Source organism: Cervus elaphus, chromosome 14 (genome assembly GCF_910594005.1).
Source record: "Cervus elaphus chromosome 14, mCerEla1.1, whole genome shotgun sequence".
In the NCBI taxonomy this organism is placed as follows: domain Eukaryota; kingdom Metazoa; phylum Chordata; class Mammalia; order Artiodactyla; family Cervidae; genus Cervus; species Cervus elaphus.
In genome coordinates, this window is record NC_057828.1 from 53,600,204 (window position 1) to 53,622,340 (window position 22,137).

General features: G+C 39.9%; 1 protein-coding gene across 1 annotated transcript in view; it reads right to left on the reverse strand.

The window, feature by feature from the left end:
- SPEN (spen family transcriptional repressor) overlaps positions 1–20,795 on the reverse strand; it is an 88,661-nt gene extending 67,866 nt beyond the window's left edge. Inside the window, exon 1 of the mRNA XM_043924127.1 lies at positions 20,467–20,795. Coding sequence (XP_043780062.1) covers positions 20,467–20,549 — 83 coding nt within the window. The 5' untranslated portion in view covers positions 20,550–20,795. The remainder of the gene's footprint in view (positions 1–20,466) is intronic.
- Positions 20,796–22,137: the final 1,342 nt, after the last annotated feature.

The window sequence follows — 22,137 nt, forward strand, 5'->3', positions numbered from 1 at the left end:
AACTTTTCAGTCTCTTTGACCATTTCATAACTCCTTGAAAATCAGAAGTACAACCTAATCTATCAAATCATAGACTTTCAAGGGACTTGTAATCAAATACACAATCAAAAAATATTACATTGGTTTGGTCAAAAATATTCACCATCAAAAAATATTAAATTTATCAACATACACTGTAGTTCTTAAAAATTTTTAAGAGAGAATTTTAAAATAACCCTAAATAATGCCGCATTTACTGCGATGGCTTCCCTGGTGGCTCAGACGGTAAAAGCATCTGCCTACGATATGAGACCCGGGTTCGATCCCTGGGTCAGGAAGATCCCCTGGAGAAGGAAATGGCAACCCACTCCAGTACTCTTGCCTGGAAAATTCCATGGATGGAGGAGCCTGGTGGGCTACAGTCCATGGGGTAGCAAAGAGTCAGACACAACTGAGCAACTTTACTTTCACTTTCACTTGGTCTTCCTTAAACATCTATTTATGGGCTTTCCTGGTGGCTCAGTCTATGGGGTTGCTAAAGAGTCGGACACGACTTTGCATCTAAACAATTTTTTACATTATGAAAATATTCAAAATCATTCCTCTTCCAAACTCAGTTGGGTTATAAATATATCCATCACAACCACCAAGCTATCTGCAACAATGCCGTAACATCAACACTTACAAAAACCTTTTATAGTAAAAAATTTTTATGAAGGAATTACAAAATTTATAAATCAATGACTTGATCCTATATTTAGACCAAAAGACTGGTTTCCCCTCTGTGTTAGACCTTTATTTCCTATACCAGTGACTACAAATACTTCAATACCAAAATGCAGAATCCGCTAGAAATTTAAATGCATTACGTGTGCGTGTGCTAAATCGATTCAGTCATGTCTGACTGTGCAAGCCTATGGACCCTATGCCAGGCTCCTCTGTCCTTGGGATTCTCCAGGCAAGAATACTGCAGTGGGTTGCCATGCCCTCCTCCAGGGGTTCTTAACAGCATTTAAACTGGAGCTGGCCACATTTTTCCTATATAATCATAGGTCAAATTTTTTAAAACTTTCACTGCAATAAAATATATTTCACTGCAATAAAATTAGCTATTTAGCCATTAAGTGTACAATCCCAATCTTTTCAAATAAATCACAGCTATCTCTGGTCCTCAACATAGTGGAGGTAGACATTAAAGCAACATCATTCACAATTACTGATACTCCCCATACATCAACACATTAAATGTAGTATGTAGCTCAGAATCATATATTTAGATTGCAAAACTCCTGCAATTTGGACATAACCAAATAAGATGTTGATATTTTAATATGTCATATGTCTCATTATCAATTTAAATAAGTTAAAAACCAAAGGAAGAACCTGTTTTAACAATTATCTAGAACAACAAAGATAAATTTAAATTGTTAGCATGACAATCACAAACTACAAGTTAATAGTTTTACTCTGTCCAAAGGATCAAAAATTTATATAAGCGCAGAAAATAGAAAATATTTGCAAATTATTTATCTGATAGCTCAACAATGAAAAAGACATATTGCAATTTAAAAATAGGCAAAGGATATATAGACAATTTCTCCCAAAAAGATAAACAGCCAATAAACACACAAAAATTTGCTTAACAACATTAGACTTTAGGAAAATAAGAACCAAAACCACAGTGAGATAGCACTTCACACTCAATACAATGGCGAAAATAAAAATGACAGATAATAACAAGTGATTAGGATAAGAAGATTTCTAAGATTTTCCAAAGACTTCTAAACCCTGAGGCATTGCTGGTGAAACTGCAAAATGGTATAGTCACTTTGGCAATCAATTTGGAAGTTCCTGAAAATGTTCAACTTAGAACCGTATAATTCAGCAATTCTTCCCTTGATATGAACTGAAAATGTATGTCCACATAAAAACACAGAAATGTCACAATATCATTATCATAATAGCCAAAAAAAAAAGTTCAATTGCTAAGTGGAGTTTTTAAAATGTGGTATGTCCATTCAATGGAATGTCATTCGGGAATAAAAAGGAATGAAGTTCTAATACATGCTACAACAATGGATGAATCTCGAAGATATTATACTAAGTAAAAGAAGCCGATCACATATTGTATGATTTCATATGTGAAAGGTCCAAAATAGGAAAACACACAGAAGTAGAAAAAAGATTAGTGGATGCCAAAAGTTGGGGAGAAGAAAGAATGGGCAATCACTGCTAATAGGTTTCATTCTGGAGTGATGAAAATACTCTGATATCAGTGGTGATGGCTGCACAACTCTGCAATTATTCTAAAAAACAACTGAACTGTAAACTTTCCGGGGAAGAATTTTATGCCATATGAATTATATCTCATTAAAACTGCTATTAAAAGAAAAAGACACAAAATAGTACCTGTCACTGCCTTTTCTTTACTATTTACGTGTGTGTGTGTGTATGTATGTATGTATGTATGTATGTATGTATGTATGTTTGGCTGTGAGGAATCTACACTGCTACGCACAGGCTTTCTCTAGTTGCAGGTGGCTTCTGCTGTTGCGGAGCACAGGCTCTAAAGTGCACAGGCTTCAGTAGTTACTGCCTATGGACTCGGTAGTTGTGGCTCATGGACTCAGTTACCCCGGGGCATGTGGGATATTCTACAACCAAGGATCAAACCGGCATCCCCTGCATTGCAAGGTGGATTCTTAACCACTAGACTCCCAGGGAAGCCCCGTCACTGTCTTTTAATACATCAGAATTTATGTCTCCTTTAGTCACAAGCATCTACGTTACCCTCAATATACTGGGTTGGCCAAAAGTTTTTGTTCATTCGGGGTTTTCAGAATACCCGAACGAACTTTGTGGCCTATTCAATAAATCAACTGAATGCCACGTTTCCTGTAAATGGGCACACATTGAAGACATTTTCTATTTCAGACATGCCTGCCTGGGAAGATAAGAAACCCATTAGATGACAAGCAAAACCTATCTTCATTTCACAGCAATACCGAATTCTTTCAGTATAAATGTATAAAACATATCTATAAGCTATTCTTAAAAAATTAACATATTCCCCTGTAATCACACTCTATCTTTGGAGTAAGAACTGTACAAATAATAACTAAAGATGGCAAAAACAGACTCAGAATCCCTATAGCCAGCAGAGAGGAGTCAACCACAGGCTCCCAGCCTCATTTTTAGGAAAAGCTAATATTCTAAAATGTTGCTCTATTTGAAGGAATGGGGGAGTGGTGGAAAAAGAAGGGGATGGAGAATGATTTGTAACAGCTTACTGATTTGTGTTTTCTCTCTGCCAAAAATAAATAATTAATAGTTTGTTGTACAGTCTTCTACAGACTCAGCATGAGATAAAAATACTTGAGATAAAATACCTATGTCATAAAGGAAAAGACCATATAAATTAAACCATGTAAAAATTATAGCTCCTAAATTGCAAAATGCAGTCAAAAGACAAATGGGGAAAAATACCTGCAAATGAGAAATAAGTGATTTCCTAAATATACAAACTTCTGCAAATCAAAGGAGACAGAAGCTCCCCTCCAAAAAACTTGGCAAAATACCTAAATAGGAAATTCTTTAACAATCTCACTCAAAATTTCAAAAATCCAAAGTGTACCATGTAACACAAAAATCTAAATATTAATATCTAGATAATAGTGAAAGTCTAAGAAAATAACTTTCTTAGTCTGCAGGAGTATAAGTTAGATAAACATCTAAGGAAGACAATCTGATGGTGTCTTTATTAATGGGACACTCTGGCATCCAGTGGTTAGGACTCCGTGCTTCTAACACAGGGGGTGCAGATTTGATCCCTGGTCAGTGAACTAAGATTCCGCGTGCCCTGTGACACAGTCAAAAATAAATGAAAGGAGAAATTTAGAACTAAGTACACATCCCCAGAAATTGCATTCACAGGAATTTTTCATTCATATATAATTGCACGTGTCTCAGTGTACAAGATTCCTTAATAAGCAGTACTGCTTATAACAATTAAAAAAAAAAAAAGGAACCATCATTCCACTTTGTCTCTATGAATTTGACTGCTCCAGGTAGTTAATGTAAGTAGACACATACAGTGTTTGTTCTTTTGTGACTTATTTCACCTAGCATAATGTCTTCAAGGTTAATCCACGTTGTAGCATAAGTCAGAATTTCCTTTCCTAACATAATACTGGAAATCAAAAATACTCACTTAGACTTTCCTGGTAGTACAGTGGATAGGAATCTGCCTACTAATGCAAGGGACATGGGTTCAATCCCTGGTCCAGGAGGATCCCACATGTCTCAGGGCAACTAAGCCAGTGCACCACATCTGAAGCCTGAGCCCTGGAGCCCATAGGTCGGGTGCCTGGAGCCTGTGCTTGCAACCAGAGAAGCCACTGCAGGGAGAAGCCCGCGCACCAAAGAAAAAAACGAAGAGTAGCCTGCCCCCCACCCCCCACGCCAGCTCAAGGCAACTAGAGAAAGCCCACAGGCAGCAACGAAGACTCCAGGGAAGGAGGGTAGAGAAGGAAGAAAGGAAGGAAGGGGTATAAACGCAAAGGTCTCTTTGAAAATGTGCTTCCTACCTAGTTTAATAGGACTATTACAGTACAGTCACTGAAAAGGAAATTAACTTCTAATCTATGGCTTACTTCGTAGTAGTAACAAAATAACAGGTTAAAAAGGCTCTGAGAAATTTATAAATTCCTTCTAATATTTCACTTGATTACATTTCTATCCTAATTTCATAATATTTGGTTGCTTAGAATAAAATCAAGACAGAAATGTGATCTTTTTATAATATACACAAATTTCATATTCTTTTTATCCACCATTGCATTTTTGTAAATAAAGACTACCTGTATTTCCAGATTAAAGAAATGTACCACTCTAATCTTAAAAGGCCTTTGGATTTTTCTACTTAATTCCAACTTTTAAATAATCATGCTTCCCAATTAAATTACTTCCCAATTAAAAAAAAACTTTGCACAAAATTAAATCCATTAAATTATTAAGTCACCAGTCTCCATCCAATCATTCCTGAAACTATTAATATGCAAACTTCTTCCGTCAACACTTTAGTCTGATTATCATCTTTAGAACTAAAAAGCTTTTTCTTATAAGCAAAAATGTTTTACAATCAAATTTCCAATAAGATCAACACAAAGGAAATCAAATGTCACAACCCTGTGAGACCCCAAGCTGTGATGCAAGTTCCTTTTATACATCTACTTTTACACTGGCAAAGCAAACTTATGCTGAAAAGGAATAATCTGTGTCAAAAACCACCGTGGAAAGGGCTAGTTCATTAAAAAATAAAATACAATGGGGCACTATAAGTGACAAGAAAAATTAAGAGTATAACAAGGCACATACACCATTTTTTAAAATTAACTGCAATATAATTTAAAACTATTTGAAACTTCACAAAGACCACTTAAATTTGGACCTAAGAAAGGCTATTTTCGATTAATAAGCGTAGATATTTAGCAGAATGATTCACTTGAAAAGAACTGATATGCCTATGTTTTGCATGATGGATACACAGTATTTAGAGATAGTAAGCTCTTTTATTATCCAACTAATCATTAATATATACTTTTTTAAAATTTTCACAGCATTCCAGTGACTCTTATGCATTATGAAGAATGACAGGCAGAACCAGATTTTCTTTTCCTTTGGATTGCAAAAGCTTTTAATATTATACTCATTCATCTCTCACTTTAAGTTTTCAGTTATCAACCAAAACACTATTTATATCAAAAGTTGACACAGTGAGCATTTACACGAGACAGTTACATGTACAGATTTTCATAGGCCCCATAGAGATCATGCCCGTAAATTTGCCAGCAAATTTGGAAATACGGCAGCAAATCTGGAAAACTCAGCAGTGGCCACAGGACTGGAAAACGTCAGTTATCATTTCAATCCCAAAGAAAGGCAATGCCAAAGAATGCTCAAACTACCGCACAATTGCACTCATCTCACACACTAGTAAAGTAATGCTCAAAGTTCTCCAAGCCATGCTTAAACAGTACGTGAACCATGAACTTCCAGATGTTCAAGCTGGATTTAGGAAAAGCAGAGGAACCAGAGATCAAATTACCAACATCCGCTCAATCATCAAAAAAGCAAGAGAGTTCCGGAAAAACATCTACTTCTGCTTTATTGACTACGCCTAAGCCTTTGACTATGTGGACCACAACAAACTCTGGAAAATTCTGAAAGAGATGGGAATACCAGACCACCTGACCTGCCTCTTGAGAAATCTGTATGCAGGTCAGGAAGCAACAGTCAGAACTGGACATGGAACAACAGACTGGTTCCAAATCGGGCAAGGAGTACGTCAAGGCTATATACTGTCACCCTGCTTATTTAAATTATATGCAGAGTACATCATGAGAAACACTGGGCTGGATGAAGCACAAGCTGAAATCAAAACTGCTGGGAGAAATATCAATAACCTCAGATATGCAGATGACACCACCCTTATGGCAGAAAGTGAAGAAGAAATAAAGAACCTTTTGAAAGTAAAAGAGGAGAGTGGAAAAGTTGGCTTAAAACTCAACATTCAGGAAACTAAGATCATGGCATCTGGTCCCATCACTTCATGGCAAATAGAGAAACAGTGGAAACAGTGACAGACTTTATTTTGGGGGGCTCCAAAATCACTGCAGATGGTAACTGCAGTCATGAAATTAAAAGACTCTTGCTCCTTGGAAGAAAAGTTATGACCAACCTAGACAGCATATTAAAAAGCAGAGATATTACTTTGCCAACAAAGGTCCGTCTAGCCAGGGAATTCCCTGTCTTATTTTATATACAATATCACATACTAACTGAATTAAAGACACTCCATAAATTGAGATTTTTACAAATCTTGTTTTCTTTAAGGCTAGATCCATCTATATTGCAGAAATCAATATCTAATATGGCATTTAATTCTAACACTGGATGTGCTTGAAATTCATGTCATTAAAAGAATTAAAGCTGACTAAAAGGAACAATCTTAAAAACCTAAAGATTCCATGATTTTTAGGATAAATGGGGGAGGGAGGAGGATGAAAAAAACAAAAAAAAATTCCCACAAGAAAAAGAGCAGTTCTAATCTAAGTTTACAATGAGGAAAAAGAGGGAAAGAATCGAGCTATTCAAAGGACACTACTTTATTTCATTTTCAAGTCAAAGTTTTTCAGTGATTAACTTTTTAACCTCAACCTTTTTAGGTCAAGGCTAAAATCAGTACTTAAATATACTGCTAGCATTCTACTCTTAACCTAATGGTTTGCCTAAACCAATGTTTCTTAAACTTTTTTCCATGGACTGCTTTGACAGTCTTGTGAAACCTATAAACCCTTTCTCAGAATATTATTAAATTAAAGGCTCAGTGGTAAAGAATCCACCTGACAATGCAAGAGACTTGGGTTCGATTCCTGGGCTGGGAAGATCTCCTGGAAAAGGAAATGGCAATCCACTCCAGTATTCTTCCCTGGAAAATTCCATGGACAGAATAGCCTGGCAGGCTACAGTCCATGGGGTCATAAGGAAAATAAAACGCATGAATTACAAGGAAACCAATTATATTGAAACACAGTTTTCAAATATTCAAAAATAGGCCCTTTTGAACATATAGGAAATACAGAGGACAAAAGGTGATGTTAATATATACCACAGGACAAAAATGTAATCAGCAAAACACACGCCGTGAGAAACTCTACAGTCAACTTGATTTCCAACAAATTAAGCTGTAAATAGAGATTAAAACTTATGGATTAAAAAAATTTAAATAGTCTAATGTCCATCAATAAGTAAATAAATGTAGTACCTTGACTGTGGTAGTGGTGGTGATTACAAGGATGCCTACATTACTCAAAATTCAACAAACTCAACACTTGAAGCAGGTACATTTTATTGTATGCAAATTATACCTCAACAAAAATTGTAAAATAAATCTTACGTATTTTATTTAGAGCCTGAGTTTAAAAAAAAAGATTCTTAAAGCAATTACAAACTTGAGTACTGGCTCAAGTTTGTAATTGAGCCAATGGCATATCCCTATTCAAATGCCCCAGTCAGACTGGGTATTTGAAATACAGATATACCACAGTATTGGTGCATATCTTCTAGAGATAAACACTGAAATATTTATGGATTAAATAAGATGTCTGGGAGCTACTTCAAAATAATACCAACTATACACACTGTAGGGCTTGTGCAAAGGAATACAGTTCTTACAACTCTTTGGACAGGGGCGAAGAGTAGCATAGAGGGAGGGGAAAAAGAAAGTTGAGTGCCACCACTATGGAAAGCAGTATGGACATTCACCGAAAAATTAAAAATAGAATTACCATATGACAGCAATTTCACTTCTGGGTATATATCCAAGGAAAACAAAAACACTAATTTGAAAAGATATATGCATCCTCACGTTCACTGCAATATTAATTTATTACCAAAAGCCAAGATACAGAAACAATCTGTATCCTCAGATCGATGTATAGATAAAGAAGATGTGACATATGGGCTGTGTATGTATGTACACACACGCAGAATGGAATACTATTCAGCCATAAAAAGGGAAATCTTGACATTTAGAGCAAAATGAGTAAAACTTGAGGGCATAATACTAAATGAAATAAGTCAGAGAAAGACAAATACCATTTGATCTCATTTACATGGGAATTCTTTAAAACAAAAAAAGTTTATTGATACAGAAAAAAGATCAGTGCCTGGTGAGTGCGGAGATGGGTGGAACGAAAGGGCTCAAAAGATATAAACTTCCAGTAATAAAGTGAATGTCACAGGGACATAACATATAGCACAGTGACTGCAGTTTAACTGTGTCTGCATATGTGATGCTCCAGTATTCTTGCCTGGAAAAGTCCATGGACAGAGGAGCCTGGCGGGCTGCGGGTTACATGACTGAGCATGTGTGCACGAGGATGGAGGGAGATGGGCTGGTAGCAATAAAGTGGTAGAAATTAAAAAAAAAAAATACTATATCTGCATATGTGAAAGTTCCTATGAGAGTAAATCTTAAAAGCCCTCATCACGAGAAAAAAAAAAATGGTTTTTGTAACTATGTATGATAAGGAATGTTAACTAATGGTAATCATTTTGCAATATATATAAATATCATATTATTATTTTGTATATCTGAAACCAATATAAGGTTATGTCAGTTATACTTCAATTAAGAATTAGATTAATTAAAATTTACTCATTTAAAATTAATTTTTAAAAATTTAAGTAAAAACATGGGACTTCCCTGGTGGTCCAGTGGTTAAGACTTCGCCTTCCACTACAGGGGGTGCAGGTTCAATCCCTGGTCGGGGAACTAAGATCCCACATGCCTTGTGAAAACGAAAACATAAACCAGAACCAATATTGTAGCAAGTTCAATAAAGACTTTAAAAAAAAAAAAATTAAGTAAAAACAAAAAAGAAATAAGGTTGAGGTCAGTAAGGTTTGGGGGGAAGTAGAGCATGGGTAAAATTTGCTGAGATATCACATAAAGTGAATGACTAACACCCAAATACATGGAGCAATGATGGGACCTAATATTATTCCTAAAAAACAAGCTTCTTACCACTCCCTCTTCTGAATGACTAAGCATATAATACAGCTCATATTGATCCTGTGATTAACCTCATGTCATAAAGTCAGTGGAGAAGTAGAACCAAAACCAACAGTTTAAAAGTGAGGTTGCTCTAAATCTGCCTACAAATGGCACCAGAGGCAGGTGATTCATCCATCCACAAGCTGTCTCCTGTAAGATAAAAAATTGAAGACAAAAACATTCAAGTAATTTCCAGTTCCACCTTCCTTTCCTTGCCTTTCACCTCCCCTACAGTGTTGGTTTTCAAAGAGAAAAGCCAAGAGGGAGGGATTTGATACAGAGGCAGCAGGGACGAGGTGCCCAAAGGTAGATGAGGCAGAGTGGCTGGGAGAACATGATTAGGTAAATAAGCAAATATATTGAGAATAACAACAATCAGGTTTCTCGCTGTCTGAGAAGCAGTTTATAAACATGGAAATGGGGAGTTCAGAAAGAATCCTCATGTATTGAAACATGTGCAAACATAGCCTTTAAATATATGATATAATGGTACACGTAATGTATATATATGCATACATTTTGGTGGTGGTGGTGGTGGTGCTCAGTTGCCAAGTTGTGTCCAACTCTTTGTGACCCCATGGACTGCAGCACATCAGGCTTCCCTGTCCTTCACTATCTCCTGGAGCTTGCTCAGATTCACATCTGTTGAGTCAGTGATGACATCTCATCCTCTGCCACCCTCTTCTTTTGCCTTCAATCTTTCCCAGCATCAAAGTCTTTTCCAGTGAGTCGACTCTTCATATCAGCTGGCCGAAGTATTGGAGCTTCAGCGTCAGCATCAGTCCCTCTAATGAATATTCAGAGCTGACTTCCTTTAGGATTGACTTGTCTAGGTTTGTCATACCTTTCCAAGGAGCAAGCATCTTTTAATTTCATGGCTGTAGTCACTGTGCACAGTGATTCTGGAGCCCAAGAAAATAACATCTGTGACTGCTTCCACTTTTTCTCCATCTATTTATGAAGTGATGGGACCAGATGCCATGATCTTAGTTTCTTGAATGCTGAATTTTAAGCCAGCCTTTTCACTCTCCTCTTTCACCTTCATCAAGAGGCTCTTTAGTTCCTCTTCACTTTCTGCCATTAGAGTGGTATCATCTGCATATCTGAGGTTGCTGACGTTTCTCCCTGCAAACTTGATTCCAGCTTGTGATTCATCCAGCCTGCCATTCTGCATGATGTACTCTACAAAGAAGTTAAATAAGCAAGGTGACGATATACAGCCTTCTCGTACCCCTGTCCCAATTTTGAACCAGTCAGTTGTTCTGTGTAAGGTTCTAACTGCTGCTTCTTGACCCACAAACAGGTTTCTCAGGAGACAAGTAAGATCACCTGGTATTTCCATCTCTTTAAAAATTTCCCAGCTTGTTATCTACACAGTCATAAGCTTTAGCATAGTCAATGAAGAGGCAGTATTCATATACACACACAATACACATCCTCGTATCTCTGCACCAATGAGTAAACTTGCACCCAGATCTTGGTTTCTAAACACCATCCCTCATGAAAAGAACCAAGAGTTTCTTGGACAAATGCTTGATTCCAGGACTGGGGGAGGGAAAATACAAGATGAGCCTTTGTTGTTGCCAGAAATAAATGTTTAAGGGAATAGTGGGGAGATATCAAAAGGGCACAGTAGCCAATTTGAAGGGGTTCCCACTGGTCAAATCTAGAATGATTTGGGTATCAAAATAAGCAGGCCCTGAATTAAAACCTACAGAAAAAAATGGAAATCATATATATGTATGTCTGTATGTACACACATATTTCCAAATATATACTATTGTTGTTTGGTTGCTCAGTCGTGTCCAACTCTTCACAATCCCATGGACTGCAGCACGCCAGGCTTCCCTGTTCTTTACCATCTCCTGGAGCTTACTCAAACTCATGTCCATTGAGTTGGTGACGCCATCCAACCATCTTGTCCTCTGTCATCCTCTTCTCCTCCTGCCTTCAATCTTTCCCAGCGTCAGGGTCTTTTCTAATGAATCGGCTTTTCACATCAGGTGACCAAAGTATCGGAGTTTCAGCTTCAGCATCAGTCCTTCTAATGAATATTCAGGATTGATTTCCTTTACGATTGATTGGTTGGATCTCCTTGCAGTCCAAGAGACTCTCAAGAGTTTTCTCCAATACCACAGTTCAAAAGCACCAATTCTTTGGCATTCAGCCTTCGTTATGGTCCAACTCTCACATCCATACATGACTACCAGAAAAACCATATCTTTGACTGTACAGACCTTTGTTGGCAAAGTAATGTCTCTTCTTTTTAACATGCTGTCTAGGTTGGTCATAGCTTTTCTTCCAAGGAGCAAGCTGCGGTCACCATCTGCAGTGATTTTGGAGCCCAAGAAAACAAAGTCTGCACTGTTTCCATTGTTTCCCCATCTATTTGCCATGAAGAGATGGGACTGGGTGCTATGATCTTCATTTTTTGAATGCTGAGTTTTAAGTCAGCTTTTTCACTCTCTTTCACCTTTATTCAAATATGTATATATTCTCAATATATATATTTATATTTTGTATATATGTGTAAATATATATATGGAAAATTCTCACCTACAGCAGAATTACTGAAGAAGTAATCATAGTAATAGATTACCACGTGGCAACAATCACAGCAGTATATAATACAGTCAAGAGTTAACAATGAGGGGACTGCCCTGGTGGTCCAGTAGATAAGATTCTTAGTTTCCAGTGCAGGGAGCCTGGGTTCAATCCCTGATCAGGGAACTAGATTCCACATGCCACAACTAAGGCCCAATACAGCCAAATAAATAAACAAAAATGAAAACATTAAAAAAAGTTATCAAAGGATGTTAAGGCTACCAGGTTTAGGGCTGATAATGGAAAAGACTATCAGTAAAATATTGGATATCTTCCCATAAAATGTTAATCAAATAAAATAGTGAAGACACTAATTTTACTAGGTGATCAAAGTTAACATCACCAGTGTGGGATGGAGCCATATTGTTTCCATATTTTGATAAAACACAGAATTATTTCTGTGGTATATCTGCCAAGAAAGCATGACCTGATCTGGTCATGAGGCAATATTGGACAGACCTGGGTGGAGGGTCAGCCCGCAGACTGAAAGAACTATGTTCTTTCAGACTATGAGGCACATGAGAATTAAGAGTAAGAAACTGTTACAGAAGGATGACACCCAACAACCAAAGGCAATACATGGTACTGGCTAGGATCCTGGATTAAAAAGGAAAGAGGGACATTGTTGGGATGACTGGCATCATTTGAATGAGGTCTCTGGATTGGGTAATACTCTTATACCAGTGTGGATTTCCTGGCTGAGAACACTGTATGGTGAAATGCAGGAGTGTCTTTGCTTTCGGGAGGTACACACTGGAGAATATAAGGGTGAAAGGATGATATGCCAGGAGACAACAAGAGAAGGTAATGGAAGAAATGTGGCAAAATGCTAACAACTGAGGAATCTGTGTGAAGGGCATGTGGGAATTCTTTGTACTTTTCCTTAACTATTTCAAAATAAATTTTAAACAAAAAAAGTAACAGTTAGGCAGCGGATCTAGTTATATGGATTGGTCTTCATCCCTGTGAATCAAATGTCATCTTTTCAAAGAGGCCTTCCTCATCACTGCCACCCCCTTACTCCCCATCCCTTCCTGTGCTTTCTTTTTCCTCATAAAGCAGAACAGGTCATGGCTGACGGTCACTGGAGCTAAATGATGGGTACACGGGATCAATTTACTGCTTTTCTACTTTTTGTGTATGTTCAAAATGCTCCAAGGAAGAATTTTAAAAGTATATCCACAAAAAAATAAAAAAAATAAAAAATAAAAGTATATCCACAACACAGATTGACTATACAGTGTGTGTGTGTGTGTGTGTGTGTGTGTGTATGTGTGTGTGTGTGTGTGTGTGTGTGTGGAGAGAGAGAGAGAGAGAGAGATTCATGCTTCATGCTGTCTGCAGTAATCTGCACATACATAGACACAGATCTTGACCCAGGGATTGAACCTGGGTCTCCCACACTGCAGGAAGACTCTTTACCATCTGAGCCACCAGGGAAGCCGTCATATATATATAAGAATATATGTGTGTGTGTGTGTATGTGTACACACATCCTTATTAATGCATTAAATAGAAATATTTAGCAGGTCTAAAAGTTATTGTCATTTCAAGTTGTGATGAGCATAAACGAGATATCTGCAACAACTGTAATGTGAAATACGAAAATACATCTGATTGGTGTTGGTGATCATCACAGGTACTGCTCATATACTGGTACTACACCACGATACAGTTAAGAGTTGACAGAAATGCTAAATTCTGATAAGAAGTTAGTAAAATAAAAATACAGTATTTTCCAAGCCAAATTTAAGTACTTCCGCCTAAGTTCTGGTCCAAATGGCAATAGTTTTCATTGAAGAATCTAATATCCTTTTGATATAGTAAAGAGCTAAACTTTTAAAATATTTTTTCTTTTAATCTCAGATAACTTAAATAATTTTGAGTGGGGAATTCCCTGGCAGTCCAGTGGCTAGGGGTCCACACTTCCACTGCAGAGGGCATGGGTTGGTTCCATGGTTGAGGAACTAAGATCCCACATGCCAAAACATGCAGCTCCCCGGCAAAAAAAACCAAAAAACTTTTAATAAAATTTTAAAAATCTTGAGTGAAAAAGAGCCTTTAATGCAGACAACATAAAGCATGAATTTTAAAAAGTAAGGGTTGAAGGGCTTCCCTGGTGGTCCAATGGTTAAGAATCTGCCTTGCAACGCAAGGGACACTGGTTAGATCCCTAGTCTGGGAAGATCCTACAAGCCAGGAAGCAACTAAGCCTGTGTGCCACAACTACTGAGCCCAGGCACTGCAACTACTGAAGCCCACATACGCTGAAGCCTATGCTCCTCAACAAGAGAAGCCACTGCAATGAGAAGCCCTCACACCGCCAAGAGTGGTCCCCACTTGCCACAACTAGACACAATTAGAGAAAGCCTGCTTGAAGCAACGAAGACCCACCATAGCCAATAAATAATTAAATAAATCTTAAAAAAAAAAAAAAAGCTGACAAACAACTTCTTCAGTGGGCTCTATTATTCTTTAAAAAAAAGTAATACCTGAAAAAAATTCATACCTACCAATTTACTGACTTACAAAAGATGCAAATCGCTATATGTCAAATGTAAAATACAAAATGTTTTTAAGCAGAGTATAAATATTTTAGTTTTTAAATAAAAGGAATAAAATGATTGGGTGAATGTTAAAAAAAAAATCACTGAGTCTACTTTAAGAATCAAAGAAACTATGTTAGTCTCTCACTCCTGTCCAACTCTTTGCAACCCCATAGACTATAGCCCACCAGGCTCCTGTGTCTATGGAATTCTCCAGGCACGAATACTGGAGAGGGTAGCCATTCCCTTCTCCAGGGGATCTTCCCAATCCCGTGATCGAACCCATGTCTCCTGCATTGCAGGCACATTCTTTACCACCTGAACCACCAGGATAGCCCAAAGAAACTATAAATGTATTATATGTAAGAGTACATATACTGTGCATAAACATGATTAAGACTGTAACAAAGTCAATACAAGATATAACCAGAAAAATCTTCATTTCATTTGTCAATGTAACCGAAACTCAGCATCTAATACAAAGATACAAAGATATACACATACTCCCGAAGTTTAATGCTGGACCAAAAATCTAGCACGAAGTATAAAATACAAGTAATAATAAGGGTTTTACATTTGAATTTTCCACAAATATTCCTTAACTGTAAGAAATGGAGCAGTTCTCATATAATAAAAATCTTTAAACATGCTAGATTTCAATTCATCCTGTAATCAAAATGAAATCCTAAGTAATTAAATCCAAGAATTCACTAAATTTAAGTTATGGTTTTATAGAGACATACCACTGTGGGTTTTTTTAAGATGTTTAAAATTTTCAACTTGGCAGACAGAGACACATGTAAGGGGAAAAAATGTGACTATCTCAATATTTTAACATTACACCAAGAACACCTCACTGCAAAGCATACTTCCACATACTAAAAACCAAAATTATATAATTTCTAATAAGTTTATTAAACATCCTAATTGATTTCCACAACAGAGCATGCTATTTTCACTCAAAATATGAGTAGATAGAAGGCATATAATAAAGAAAAAATTAAAACAAATAGTAAAGTGTTTTTAATATAGAAAAGTGTTACTTTAGTTAGTCTCCTTGTTCAACAGACTAATATATGTCTGTTAAAGTTGATGAACAACAATTTATTTCAAAGCATCCAATAATGACACTTGGGAGCACAATTTTAATGATTATATTCACTCAAGGTACTTTCAGACTGCAATGTTTACTCTACATACTGTGGACTAGTTTAATACAGCTCAAACACTAGGGACACTTAAAAGTAAAAGCAGAAAAAAAAAACACATAGTCCCCAAACGGAATATGCTAGTTTTCACAAAAAAATTCAATTTTTAAAAAAATTTGAGCAAAATTGGAAACTAAGGGGAAAATTAGATTTGGAAGACTATTTGGAAGAAATTTCAAATTACCACTATTCCTGTAACATCTGTGCATCTTTCCCAAGCATTAGAGCTCACAAGATTAAAAATGTCTCCGAAATCAAGGCTGAAATCTCTTCATAAGCATACCAAACAATACAACGCCTGAGCAATCAGTCTACAAGAAAGATAGTTGGAAAAAGGTGCCCTCTACACAAGTCAAACACCTTCTTTCTTCCTGGCACTGAGCCCTCTGTTCTCCTCCAATCTGCCAGGGGCATTTCTAACTCCAGAAATAAAATACATTTCAAGCATTCTGTGTTAATTTTTAATGCTGTTTTTCAAGATGAGTATAAAAGTATTTTATTTCACTGTTTTAATGTGCAAAAGCCTATCATGAAAATAGGTATTAAAAATTATAACATTCATAAACAGAGGTGTTTCTTCATAGAAACCAGCTTAGCCTAAAAGAATAAACCATAAAGCAGTGATGCAGGCTAGGGTGAGTCAAATTTGCTTAAGTCTAAAAATATCCCTAGTCATACAGTATGTGAGGATAAGGAAACTCTACCACAATACTTTATTATTGTGTCCCAGAAGTAAAGCTATCCAAATTCATGTAATGTAACATATATACCAGCTAAAACTGAGTTTCATTCTTTGACAAAAATTTTATATGTACTACCTTGCTCAACCTCTCTAAGATCTTCAACCTATTCTTTAGAACTGAGAATGGATAGGAAGAACCTGAATATGTGATTTACTTCAAATCTGAAAATAAAATACAGAAAAATTTTTTTCTTCTGAAGGGTTTTCTTCATTGGCTCATTCTAATTCAGGGAGTCGCCTCAGCACACACACCTCTCCCTCTAACAACTAAGACAGCAACCAATTGTTGTGTAACTCCTCCCATCCCCCTTCAATCCAGCTAACACACCATACAAAGGAAAGGACTTTCTCTATTGTGCAAATTCAGTCTCTGCAATGGATCTTTGTTAAATAAAATTTGATTCAGAAATACTCATTTAATTCTTTTCAATCAGTACATTGAATGCTGTTAAAATAATGAGCACATTATATTATTCTTATTGCAAGAAGGTAAAGCCAAATTTTGAAAATGTTCTGATTACATTCTAAAGGTTTGGTCTTTCTTTAGCACAGAGAAAAAAGCCAAATCAGCAAGCTTCCTTCAATCTATTTTCTACCGAACACTGATCAAAACATAAATAAAAGAATTTGCTCTGATCGACCCCCATCCCAAAATCCTTCTCAACTATCCTGCTCCCAAAGCTGTCTCTTTGAATCATTCTTTAAAATTCAAACACTTACTACAAAGCCTAATCACCGTTACAAGAACATTCATTTTGAAACATTTTATATAATGTATTCCCAGTGTACACTGCTTAATCCCATAAAACAGTTATTAGTTAACAGTTGAAATCAGCTAGGGAAAACAGTGAAAGTAGGTACTTTAACCTCAGTCTTAGTATAGGCATAGGCATGGTTTTTCTCATTACGATTTCTAGAAGACATCAGAAGTGAATATTAAGTTTTCTTGCAGAGCTACCATTCTGGTGCAATCACTGTTTTATCCCTTTCACTTAAATTATTCACATTTAGTTTCCCTCCCTGTAGCAATCACACATTTTACAAAACGTTCTCTACAATAAGGATAAAAGACCTTTAATTTCTCCAAACAAAGTCCATTTAGCGCCACAGCTGGATCAGCAAGAATATTTCTTGTACACGTTTAAGGATAAACAAGAAGGCAGACATAGAGATTACCTGTTAGGGGAGTAGGAGGTGGGGGGCCGGGGGGGTGGGGTGGGGGGTGAAGAGTGGGAACTGGAATTCCCAGGGTTGGAGTAAAGGGAAGATTTTTCTCTGAAAACCTTTTTATACTCTCTAAACCCACTAAGAATGCACTGTCTATCCAAAGATCTGAGCAAACTTGTTTAAAATTCTCAAAAGTCGTTTTAAAAATATAAAGGAGTGTCAGGGACACTCAGTCTACTTAATTTTAAGATAATCTGCTTTCATCAATAGCATCTGCTTTTGCTCTGCAATAGGTAACACACTGCTTTAAATGCAGTCCTGAGCAATGTGCCAGCTAAGCCCTCTTTAACACAGAAACGTTCCTGCAGACCTCTGCCTTCCAAGGCAGCTCGCATCCTCCGCCCGCTCCTCCCTCTGTGCATACTGAGATCAGCTCTGCTGATTCCCACATAAAGTGGGTCCTGGCCGCCATTTTAGAAAGTCATTCACACAGGCCGGACGGCAGCACCATCTACTTAAAAACCTTCCAAGACTCCCTCGGATGACTTCCTTTTTCCTCTCGAACCCCTCATCTCGCCGGAGGAGTCAAACTGCCCGCGACAGGCAGACACTGTTTCTAGAATCTGCATAATGCCGAAATGACACTTCTGGTCACGTAATACTGAGGGGCAAAGCAAATGCTGCAATGCACGTGTTTGCACGTCGGTGCCTACGAATTTCCCAGGCGGAGACCTATAGAGAAGGTCCGCAAGAAGATAAAAAGCAAGCGCATCTAAGTGGCTTTTCCACTCCAATCATCTGGCGCCTAAATGATTTTTCCACCAAAACATTGAAGATACGGGGCCTCCGTATGGGGTAAGGGGTGGAGCAGCGCCAGGGATCGAGTTCCCATCTGCTTCCCCACGAGCCCGAGATCTCCCCTTTGTCACAGGGGACACAGGCGAGGTTTTGCTCCTGCCTTCCCGCTGCCTGGTTTCTCAGCACAACGTAGTAAACACCGGGAGTCCCTGGAAGCGCGCCTCCCCCAGTCTCGCCGAGGACAGCTTTAGTAGGTTATGAATGGCCTCACTATTCCAGGCTCCTTTTCACACGCGGACACGAGCAGACGCGCGTTCCAGCGGTGAAGGTTTAATACCCCAGTAACAGCAACCACCAACAGAATCAATGATCCTCCATTTGAAAGAGCGGAGCTCCGCTGCCGCTGCTTCCATTTCCTGATCCAAGCTGCTCAGGAGCGAGCGACGCAACCTATTTTTCCCATGGTGACTCACTAATAAGGGCGCTCCATAATTTCCTTCACTCACTAGATAGTAAGAGGAATTAAAAGTAAACCAAACTTAAAACCTTCCGAGGTCTTGAATATCGGAAGAAACTGTCATTTCCGAGGACTATCACGTATCTGCCACGGTCCTCTCGATTTACATCGCTGTTCAGTAAAGCGTCATTTTCGGTTATTTCACACCGAGGGCTCCATCAGCGATGGCAGACAGTGATTTCACAAAATAAAAACAAATGCTGAACGCTAGTAAGTAACTAAAATGTATCAAGAACATTTACCCTTTACTACCCCTACTAACCCTGAACAAAAAATACACCCTGGGAAAAAGCTTTCTAGAAGAGCCACATTTAACCTGAAAAGGCTTACATTTTATATATATATATATATATATATATATATATATTTTAAGGCTTACATTTTTAAACCGCTGATGTAGGAATTCTGGGTGGGAGGGGAGCACCCTTATAAAGAAGGCTGCCCAGTGTTCAGACCCCGAGGACGGAGCGCCGGCGACTCTGCTGCAGGAGGCGGCTCCTCCTCTGCGAGCGCTCGGTCCCCACCGTCCTCCCCATCCAGGGACCCCAGGGCGCTGAAGGCAGGAAGACGAAAGAGCCGAAACAGACGCACCAGCTTATTCTCGGACACCATCCGCCGCCCAACCCCACAAAAACAAGGTGGGGAGAATCTAAAACATTTGCGTCCATTTAGTTTCTAGGTCTGTGAGCCTTCCTTGAGAGGTCCCCAGAATCCAGTAGTGTCTTTCCAGTTCCGAGATGCCCCCGTGTCACCTACCAAGACTTTTCCGTTTGTATAAGCTTTCCTTTCGCACAAAACCCTCTCTAGGTTAGACATATCCACGTGTCCGCAGGGCGAGGAGCGGGAGTTGCTGCGGGGCTCGGGAGTTGGCCGGGCCGGGGGTTGTCGGGGCGGGGTAGGGGTTCGGGTCCCGGCCGAGAGACGGCTCGGTTCGGGCGTGTTGGCCGGGACAGCCGCACCGAACCGGGGCAGCGGCGCGCAAGGACGCGACCCCACCGTTGGCTGGCCAGCCCGAGAGCACCCTCCCGGCGCCGGCTTCGCTGAGACCGAGCGACAGCCGCCTCCTTATTGGGAAGGAGAGGGTGGGAGCCGGGCCGGCTCCGCCGAGGCCCAACGCCTCGACGCGGACAGAGAGGCGGCCAGGCAGCCGCGCGCCCTCCGCACCGGTCCGTGGGTCTGGCCCTGGTCCCCTCACCAGTTCCGCGCACGGGGAGGGGCCGGCAACGGGCCGGAGTGGGCAGCGGTGCCCGAGGAGAGAGCGCGGCCCCGGGCCTCGTGTCACTCACCGTTTGAAATGCTCGATGATCTTCTCTTCCCGCACATTCTCCGGTAAGTTGCCCACCCAGAGGTGCCTGGTTTCCCGGACCATGCTGGGCGGTGTGCTGGCGACCGCTGGTGCGGGTTCCCCCTCGCCGGCTTCGTACAAGCCCGTCAGCGCCGGGAGGCGGGCGCCGGGGAGGCGGCGGCGGCGGCGGCTGCGGCGGTGGCGTCGGCAGCGGCGGCGGCTCCTCCGGCTCCCCCCCGTGCAGAGACCATCCCTCTCCCCCAGGTTCTGACTCTCGGGCCTCGCAGCTCCGCTCTGCCGCCACCACACACCCGAAGCCGACCCTCGCGCTCCGGAGGCGCATGCGCCCGGGCAGCCGCGGGCGGGGGAGCGGGGAGGAGGGGCGAGCGGGACCCTGGCGGCAGCGACTACGACGGAGCTGGCGCTGTGGCAGCCGGACGCTTCCCACCGGCGCGCGCGGCCCGCCTCCCTCACCGCGGGCGCGCGCTCGTTCGCCCGACCGCCCGCCAAGGCCGAGACGCCGAGTTCCTCCCAGCCGGCGCGCAGGCGCGCGAGGTAGGGAAGAACGCTGGGCCAGGAAGGAACGCTCACGCGCTCCGTCCCAGTGCGCAGGCGCGCAGCATACTGTCAGGTCAAGCGCTCTTTCAGGCTCCCGGCACAGCAAGTGCAGAAGGTACCGCCTCCAGCGCCTCGAGCAGGGGTCCCAGGCGCTGGCCTGGGGGAAGAAAAGAGAAAGGGGGTTGGTATTGACAAGGCTGAGTGTCAAAGAGGCTTCTCCTAGGAGAAGTCAGGACTCCTTCCCCTGCTCACCTTTGGTCAGTTTCTGGCCGTTTCCAGGCACTTGGAGCCGCGCCTGCTTGGGAAAGTGTCAGAACAAGGCCGCCTTTCTCACCGCCCATCTAAGCTATGACGGCTGCAGAAACCCATCCCTCCCAAGAATCATTAGCTTGTAACATTAAGCAATTTTATATAAGATCTTGCGAAAACGTTTGCAAGATCTCTTTGTTGATCGTTATGGTATACCAAGAATAGAACTGAAGTGAGATGGTTACATGTCTGGATAGTGTTCCTCTCAGAAAATTTACTATAAAATCTAAGCAGAGGGAGGGGATTGGAACCCCAGCCTTTCCAGACCTCAGAGCTTAAAAATTTTAAAGCCTACAGTTGAACTTTTTAGTTATCAGAGCCCCGAAGAAAACCCACAAAATTAAGGCAACGGTATTGAGTCCAGAAAAATTGAATTGTTTAGAATTGTCAACAGCTCAATTTTCTTTTACGTTTTTTATCTACAGAAAAACAATCATAGGTATAGTGCTTTACAGACCAGATTTTAAATATTAGATCTCATTCACTGTCTCCTTAAATACAAGCCAACTTATCAAACTGATACTTTGAATTGGAACATATGGTCACCATAATTAATGGCACTAACACCTGGGGTCACCTGTACATAGTTAAATTGTCTCTTTAATTCCACAGATGGTAAAGCTCCAAGTAGGTTTTTTGTTCGTCATATAGCTTAACATAAGCTTCTTAATGATGTGTCAGAGAGTTATGTCAGATAGTCATATCAACTTTTCTTGTATTTGGGTTCAGGGTCTATACTGTACTTAAGCTTGATCTCAGCAGGTCTGCTCAACTGAGATCTTCTCTTCCTCACTCTTAGGATATT